Genomic DNA, 9520 nt, shown 5'->3' with positions numbered 1-9520 from the left:
GAATGTAAAAATCCAGGAAAATGTAAAATTTCAGAAAGCATGTAAAAATATATAGAATTTAAATATTCCGGGAAAATTAAGAAATTCAGAAAGAATGTAAAAATATGAAAAATGTAAAAATTCAGGAAATAATGTAAAAATTTAAAAGGAATGTAAATATATGAAGAATGTAAAATTATAAAGAATGTTAAAATTCAGAAAGAATGTAAAAATATGAAGAATGTAAAAATTAAGGAAGAATGTAAAAATCCATGAAGAATGTCAAAATTCTGAAAGTATGTAAAAATATTAATTTGGTATGAAAACCAAATTAATATTTTTACATTCTTCCAAAACAAAAAACAGCAACAAATCCTCTAAAATGTGTATTGTTATTTTTAAAATCATCCTGGTTGATTTACATCCTCAATTTATTTTTGCAGAAGTGACTCAGACTCAGAGATCTCAGACATGCTGGCTCTCTGACAGCTGATCCTGTTTGGCCTGAAATCCTCCAACATCTGGACACCATCGGGATTCTTTCTCATCTTTTCCTGAATCCTTTTCATTAAATAAATACATTATATGACAGCAAATATATCCAATCCCCAGGAGGAATCCCAGCTCTGTGCTAAGCAGAACAATCAAACTTAATAAGAGTTGTTGCAGAAACAGTGAATCACCTTCCAAACTGCAAAGCATCTTGAATATGTAAGTTGTTCTGATCTATATTACTTTTATTAGTAAGAATGGTTTTATCTACTAAAATTCATAGCATGCACGGCTTTAATGATTTTGCTGTTTAATTTCTAGAATATAACACTATTTTGCTATATAATAGCAACATTGTAACTTAATGAATAGCTCACATATGTAGAATGTTGCTGTAAATAAAAAAATGCAGGGATATTATGAAATGTAATGGAAATCTATAAATTTAATACAAGGATACTGGGAACAGTTGCAGCAGGGGATGGTTGGAAGTTACAACATGTAATTTTTCTCCAATCATTAACTATTAAGAAAATTGGAAGCAGGTCCTTTCAGAAAAAAAACTAAACATTTTCTAGTGTTGCTCTGGTATTTATCGAAAAAAAAAGAAAAAGAAAAAAGAAACAGTTATAGGACATGAAAGTATTTTGGTTGAGTTTTGTTTTTGTCAAAACAAAACTAGCCCAGTCGGTCTGATGGGATTAAGCTCAATCCTGTATGGTTTAAGTCAATGGTAAACTTATCTTTAGTAAATGTGATTAGAATGTATCATTATAACTTTGTTGAGCAAGAACATCAGGTTTTATCAGGAAGGGGGGCATTTGCAACAACTGCCTCATATTAAAACAGAAGACCACATATTTATTACAAATATTTTTTAAATATCTTTATTTTTCATTAGGTGTTTACTTCAGCAGAATACATTTTATCAGGTTAAAGACAGAATAGGTTAATGTGTATGCATACTCACCCAATGCCTGTTTATAACTTTGTTTATGTACTACTGAGTAGTCTAAAATACATATAATTTATCTAAGCAAAAAGGTCAATGATATATTTATATTGTTAGATCCAATTATTTAGTTGTAACATCTGCATATAGGCCTAATCTTATAGACAAATATAAAACTGTCATCTGATCAAAGCTGATTAATAACACTGCAATTGCATTTCAACACATTTTAAAATAAAATAGGAATGCAGCAGATATTAATAATAGTTTTGAAATAAATCATATTTGTAATATGTTGCAACCATCCCTAAATATGTCTCCCTCGAAAAAGATTTTATCTCAAGGGAATTCCTGGTAAAATAAAGGTAAAATAAAAAATAAATAAATACAAAATAATTTTGCAACTGTCTCCTCCTAGAGGTCAGTTGCAACATATTGCTCGTGGTATGCAGGAAAAAATGTGAACACTGTACCTTTTTTTAAAAATCAACTTTAAATTGTTTCTCACTATTTACAGAAATATATTTATTGTATAAAAAGTTGGTTTATCTAACCCCTGTGAGAGAGTCAAATGCAACTACTTGTATTACTGTATTACTGCTCCCAACATCTGTATTAGAAGGGATAAAATGGTAGGGGTGGCCACAGGGGTGGCCATTGCTTGGCTAACAGTGGCCATGGCCACCTCTGTCCCCACCTGATCCATCCAGGAAGCACGATCCGTTCTGCGCATCTGGCAACACCAGCTACCAGTGTCGTAGCCTACAGCCGCGTGCGTCATCAAAACAAAATGCAGTGTGGAAGCCACAGCAGCATGGAGGCGACCGTGGAGGCAACAAAGCAGCACATTTTTCCTGATGTTTTTGAGAATATACTGTGGGGGTGAAAGATGCAGCTGCTATTAGTGTGAAGTGAATGGACAGCAACAAAGCATTAAAGCAACAATGGGGAAATGCTGTCCCCTCAATGCTAATGTAAACCCTGGTTGGATAAGGATTCAAAACTGGATATGAAGATGAAATCTGACGCACAGTTTCAGTGTTACAACTGATAAAATAATTGCTGTCTGTGGTTCTACAGTAGGCTATGGTGTAATTGAGCAATATGAACTATGAACTAGTTCATTTTTTGGAACTGTGAACTTAGTTCAAAATTCTGAATTATGAACTATGAACTGAACTAGTTCATTTTAAAATGTGTGAACTGAACTTTGAACTAGTTCACGTAGAAAGAGAACTTTCCCAACACTGCAAAAAATATAACGTGTTAAAGGTTAATAATGTATTTCCTGAGAAAATAAATGCCTTAAAATGCTTTCTGTTTTATCACTCGTCTCTGCCCGATCTGCACCGCAAATGGGATCCTACGCTACTTCCAGGAGCTAACTTTTTCGGCTTTGGCTTTTAAACATAAATCTAGTCTTTTTGAGTTTTATATGTTTTCCTTTCGTGTTAACATTATGGTATATAGTGCCTAATCTAAATAAAGAAACAACTAAAATGCTGATAAACATAGTTTAATCATATTTCCGCTGACTGCTCTGAGCATGTCTGATGATGTCACACGAGCAGTTTAACAAAGAACATGTGATAAGCATCAAAATTGTCTCACAAAACTCATAAAAAATTTTTTTAAAGATGCGTATTAGCATTCTTTGAAGAGTTAAGGGTAGAAATAAGTAATTCCAGAACCATAATTACAATTATTTATGGACACCCGAATGTATCTGTTTGCGCATACGCAGAACGGATCGTGCTTCTGGGAAAGATTGGGTAGTGACAACCCTTGGCCCCCCCATCTAGCTCCGCCCCTGGCCATAGTGCAAAAGATATCTGCCTCCACAAATGTGAATCCTCTCTATATGTATTTATAAATATCAATTTCTAAGGCAAAGCAAACATAAACAATGAGAATTTCAGTTCATATGTGAATATGAAATAACAAACACGGCCTTGGATTTAAACATAAATCTAGTTTTTTTTAGTTTAATATGTATTCCTTTCGTTTTTACACAATCGAAAAGAAACACCTAAAATGCAGATAAGCATGGTTTAATCATATTTCGGCGGACTGCTCTGAGCATGTCCAATGATAACGTCACACAAGCAGTTTAGCAAAGAAAATGTAAAAAGCATCAAAATTGTCTCGCCAAAGTCATAAAACTTTTTTTAAAGATGCGTATTAGCATTCTTTGAAGAGTTAAGGGTAGAAATAAGTAATTCTAGTACTATAATTACATTATTTATGGACACCCGGATGTATATTTGTTTGCGCATTCCCAGAATGGATCGTGCTTCAGGGATAGACTGGGTAGTGATAACCCCTGGCCCTCCATCTAGCTCCGCCCCTGGCCATAGTGCAAAAGATATCTGCCTCCACAAATGTGAATCCCCTGTATTTATAAATATCAATTTCTAAGGCAAAGCAAACATAAACATTGAGATTTCCAGTTCATATGTGAATATGAAATAACAAACACATAGATAGTACATTTTATTTATGTTAATAAATCCCTGTAATTATTACACACTGTACCTTTAAGTCCAATGTATGGAGCTGATCTCTTCCATCCACGCTCCAGCGGTGCCACCGTCAGGCTGCTGCCTGCTGAAGATCTCCATCAAGCAGTGATGTGCTGCGGGATCTGCGCCCGGTGCGTTCACGGACCGGGGGGTACAATGGCTTAAGGATTTTGGGGGAGACTCTGCCGTCGGCTGACAACAGGTCACATGGAGAATCCCCGTTCAAACCAAAGCCACCGTATCATCCGGTGTTTTTGGGTGATCAGAGCGCCGCTGTGGACCTGATGCGGGCAGCTCGTCCTGGCTGCAGACGGAGGAGCAGGTGCGTTCAGGAACCAGATGTCTTAATGCGCTTTTAAATGTAGCGAATTCACATCTAACCTCCCAATAAAGAGACATTTCGGTTGTATAATCAGATATTTTGGTTGGGCATCCTGCGTTTCCGAATAGAAATGTGTCTGATGTGACATTAGTTTAGCAGAGGTGGTGGAAAACAAAGGTTCATTTTGCCTTTATTTTCTGGATCACCTGCAGAGTGTCAGACATGAGTTGGGGGAATTAATTTATTATGATAACATTCACCCTGAGGATCATAATAAAAGGGATTATTAATGAGTGTCTTTTGTTCAAGGATTGTATTTCCATGGGGAGCCTATCAGAGATTGTCAGTTTTCATTATTTATTTTTAATATTTAATCATTCTAAAAAATGGTCAGATTTGGGTACCCTGTCTGGGCCCACCTTTTTTCTTGCATGTCTTTAGACCATTGCTTCAGATTAGAAATACAACTTTAGATCTAAGTATATTTAAACTCAAAATCATCCTCTGTATAGATTTTCACATAACAAACAACCGATGGTACATTTTTCCTCTTTTAAATTTTATTTAAAAAACAAACTCTGTTGTTATTGGTGAGCCTGCATTTAAATGCTTTATGCTACTGTTGTATCAGTGATCGTGCCTACAGCTGCGCGATCCACTTCCACTAAAAGTACTCTTCATTTCCTCCTACAGTTTGCTTCTTATTCTACATCAACTTACTAAGACTGTGTATTTTGTCATTTTTTTGGCTTCTTTTTTCATTCATATTTAAATGTTGCTGCAACTTTTTAAGTAGCAGTTTAACAAACTGTTGTGCAACTCACCTGGCCATTAGTACTTTTGTTAATCAACAAAATAGTATTCCCAACTACCTATATGAAAAGAATTGTTTGAACAACTAACACACCTAGCACTATTTCTTTGTAGCTAGAAGGTCCTGGATTCAAATCCCAGCCTGGTATCTTTCTGCATGCATTTACATGCATGTGTGGTTTGTCTGCAGGTACTCTGGCTTCCTTCTTTAGGTCTAAAATAGGCACTAAAATGTTGATTAGGATCTCTCAACTGCGCTTAGTTAATCAAATAAACATTGTAAGCAGAATGCATTTTTATCCAAAGGCAAAATATTATCCCTCAAGATTGTAAATATCTACTAATGTACCATGACAAACATAATCTTTGAGTGACCTATAAGGAATGTGGCAGATAATCTGTTTTATAATCAGTGGCAGTATCTAAAAATATCTTTGATATCAAGCATTTTATTCTGATTCGGAGTTCCAACTGAAATTATGCCAGAATTTCTTATTTTAACACAAGTAAACACGCTCTCTCTTGGTGCAATTCAAAGTCTATTTTATTACATATTGAAATAAAATCCTGTACTTTTTTATATACAACATTTTTTTTAAATAATTTTCTGACATATACCTCCAAAGTAGCAGTTTCAAAAATGGTGATCATTGTCAGCATTTGCTTGGGATTTGCCAACGATGGCCTTATCTATTATTATTATTATTATTTTTTAACAGTGTCCTGTCTGGCAACGTGGCAATAAGAATAATTGTCTTGGTGCCAAAAAGAGCCCAACAGATTTTACTTTCACAAGTGGAGCAGTATGGCAATTGCCATATTGCTCCACTTGTTTCATGCATATAAATTGCTTTATTATAATTATGCAGGGAGTTTTACAGTTTATATGAACACTGCAATGTAAATAGAGCAGAAAAACAGAAGAAGAAAAGGAAAAAAGAAAGAAAAAGAGAAAAGATGAAAGAAAGTAGAGATAGAAAGGAGATAATGACAAAACATTTTCAGTCTGCTTCATCACCTGCAACGAGATCAAAAAAGAACAGCACAACTGAAAGACATGGTACGAGACATACAATAAAGCAATACCTTGAAACTCGCTAAAGTAATATTATTAAGTCTGACATGTACTCTGTGTTACCTGAAGATATGAATGTGGGGTTTCTGTATGGAAGTGAATCTCTGAGTACCTGGAGCCAAGCACCTGTAATTGTGGCCGTATCTATAATGATTTGAAGGTCACCAGGGTCCGTCCCTGGCTCAAACATGGTTGAACTAGCAGATCAGATTTTTCTTAGTTCCTCTTATGATATCACTGACTGAAATACACACAAAGCAGAATTACAGCCCCTTTGTAAAAGTTGCTTTTTATAGAAAAGGGTTTTGTGAAATCGTGCATCTACCCATTTATCTTTTGTTGTTAGTGCCTATTTTTTATTAAAAAAAAGATACACATCTGGATATTATCTAAAGTGAGCGATTGCAGGCCCTGTTTGGGAAGTCATCCGCAATTAGTTTCACTTAGAGTCGACGTTTCATGAGAAGACACACTTGGTGCTGGTGAAATTTAATATCCACATGGGTGTTCAGAGTGTGGCAGCTCTATTTCCGGGGCTGTGATATCATCCTAAATTTCTCCTGCGAGGGGTATTTTAGGAAAAGATGTCAAAGCAGGGAACTCATTTCTGAACATTCAGGTCAGTAAGGCTGTTATAGAGAAGCAGTTTGGAGACGGGTTTCCTGCAGTGAGGAAAAGCTGAAATCAGAAGAGAGAATCCATCCCAGAGTGTGTTTGGCAAGTGTTCCCTCCAAAGCTTCTGCATAAAGCTGCTACAGTTTTTTTTTTTTTGAGGGGGGGGGGAGGCACAGATCTGACAACATCTGACTCAAAGGATAAGCCTTTAAAAGCCTGCGACTGACAGCTTGGAGGGCTTGTAAGGCTTTGCAGATTCCACCTTATCTAAGAAAGGTAGAGTCCTCCTTTCAGTGATTACTAAAAGGTGTCACTTTTGTGTCTGATCACAATTTCTCTTTAATATTTCTGACTGTAAAGAGAAAGCTGCTCTGCTTTTGTTTGTTTTTTGCATATAATGTACTATTTATGGTGCGACTGAACTGATTTATCTCAACTGAGCGCTATTTCAATCCACACGGACCATCAGTGATGTTCAGCTATCTAATCTGAACCTTGGGGGTGTTTTCTCTGTAATCTGGTCATGCTGATGTGATTGTAATAGTATCTGACTGAGAGAAACACGTTCCGCTCTCTGTTGCTCCCCTAGGTGTTTGAGTGACTGAGGGGCTTCTGCAGGATGGAAATAGATGCCTGTTTTCGCTACTACTTCCAGCACCCGTGGTCGCGTCTCATCGTGGCCTACCTCGTCACCTTCTTTAATTTCCTCATCTTCGCAGAAGACCCCATCTCCCACAGCCAGACAGAAGCTCACATGATGGTGGTGGGCAACTGCTTCTCCTTCCTGTTTAACAAGTACCCGGGCCTGGGGTGGAACATCCTGAAAGTAATGTGCTGGATCCTGGCCATTATCACCGGCCTGTTAGCCGGGAAGTTTATATTCCACCGCCAGCTCTTTGGTAAGTCATGTGCACAGTAATGCACTGGAATGTGCCGACTAATGGTTCCACTATAGAAGGGAAACATCCTTCTGACCTACTCTTGTTGTGACTATTGATCAATGAAAAACAACCTATGCTATTGTTTTTCTAAATTCCTTTTCTGCTCTCTGATTTTTTTTTCAGACTATATCAACCATCATTTAGAAATGTCCTATAAAAGCTATCCCTAGAGATTTTATATGCACTTGTGCAAAGCATAGCTTTTGAGATTATACCATTATACAAACCCATTATGTTGCTATTGCTGCAAAGTAACCCTATAAAACCTTTATTAAGGTTTTTTTTCCACTGAAGCGATTCTATAATGATCACTGGATAATTTTCTCCACCCAAGACTTTATTGTAAAGAACACATACAGTTTGGAATTGCCTCACGTTCCAACCATCTGATCTTATTTGGAGTAAGAGAGCAAAGCTTTTTGAGTGGTAAAAGGAAAATAATTTTTCTTCTGTTCCGACACCAGTCCATTATTAAGCATACTTTCTTAAGTATCAGTTGTTGACAAAATTGCACGAATCTATCAAAGTCTTAGTATATTTGTTCTTTGGGCTTATTGCTGTAGTGTCTTTTTCTTTAAGAGCTTTTATCCCAATGGTATTCATAGTGATTTAGATTCAAAACCATTTTTATTCAATCAATTTTTTTTATTTTTGATAAAAAATGAAGCGGTATCTTTCAAAAGGTTATACTCCAGGATAACGAGTGTTAGTTACAAAAAATATGTGCAGTTTGTGTACATTTTATATATGTATATATATGTGTATATTTTATTTTATAAATCACTTCTTCTAGACCCTTCTAATAATTTGCTGACCATCGATTTGCATGTTTCTTCTGTTTTTTTGATGATTTATTCTATTCTAATGAGCTTTAGATCTTATTGATTGGAAGGCCTTTTTGCCTTCACAGTGAGCTCTAGTTCCTTCCACAGATGCCCTATGAGATTCAAAAGCAGTTCTAAAACCACAATATTAATGCAAGTCACAGAAAGCTTGTTGGTAACATTACAAGATTACCTAATGTTGTGCGGGGTATGAAAAAATTAGGGGTTATTGTACTAATATCAAAGTAAATATGACACCGAGATCCATGGTTATTCCAATGATACTACTTTCTAATATAAGTGATGTTTTTTTAGGTGTAGGAAATCTTTCCAGCCTTTCATAATACATTTATCTCCTAAATGTCCTCTGAAAGTCAAGAAGAAAACGTAAAAAGTAGTAAAAAAAAAAAGATACAACAGCCAAGTTAAATAAAAATGCACACATTTAGAGAATTATTATATTTTCTGCACTTTTTGATCTAATTTTGACATTTAGTCCTCTTTAGACAGATTTTTCATCAAAAAAGGGAAAGATGATTAAACTGTTATAAAGGGCAACTGTTCTAGTGGGAATTTTTTACTTATTTTCTCCTTTATTCTTTTTTCCTATAGCTAAAGCTGTGGTTTACAGAATGATGGTGCTTTTACAAAGGTAGCAGTTTGGAGGAGAGTGTAAAAAATCCCAGTAGCTTGCTAAATTGTATTTTCCTTTATAATTGACATGAATGCAAGATGGAACCTAAACAAAGATTTCAACAACAATTTAAGAGCTGCAAGTTTTCTGCTGAAAACGTATTGCTCTCAATCGTTCTCCATAGGCCTATGTTAAAATACGCTGTGGTGGCGCCTGAATAAGTCTTGCAAAAGCTGTGGGGAAAATAGCTTCAACAAGAGCTGATTTACTAGGAGGACATGAAAGTGTTGGAGTGTTTTTGCTGTGTTGAGCAAAATCTGACAGAAATGGAAATGAGTGCGATCCAATCTT

General features: G+C 35.8%; 1 protein-coding gene across 4 annotated transcripts in view; it reads left to right on the top strand.

The window, feature by feature from the left end:
- The first annotated feature begins 3973 nt into the window (after positions 1 to 3973).
- tmem117 (transmembrane protein 117) overlaps positions 3974 to 9520 on the top strand; it is a 77809-nt gene continuing 72262 nt past the window's right edge. Inside the window, exons 1-2 of one of the 4 annotated variants that reach the window (XM_038280376.1) lie at positions 3974 to 4267; positions 7360 to 7669. In XM_038280376.1, coding sequence (XP_038136304.1) covers positions 7390 to 7669 — 280 coding nt within the window. In that variant the 5' untranslated portion in view covers positions 3974 to 4267; positions 7360 to 7389. Of the gene's footprint in view, positions 4268 to 6759; positions 7047 to 7359; positions 7670 to 9520 lie in introns of those variants that run through there. The other 3 variants (XM_038280377.1, XM_038280379.1, XM_038280378.1) reach the window with 3 other exon arrangements.

The sequence above is a fragment of the Cyprinodon tularosa genome, unplaced genomic scaffold, assembly GCF_016077235.1.
Source record: "Cyprinodon tularosa strain WSP-4 unplaced genomic scaffold, ASM1607723v1 ctg16, whole genome shotgun sequence".
NCBI lineage: Eukaryota > Metazoa > Chordata > Actinopteri > Cyprinodontiformes > Cyprinodontidae > Cyprinodon > Cyprinodon tularosa.
Note: the sequence above shows the minus strand (reverse complement) of the source record. Positions and strands in the feature narration are given on the sequence as shown.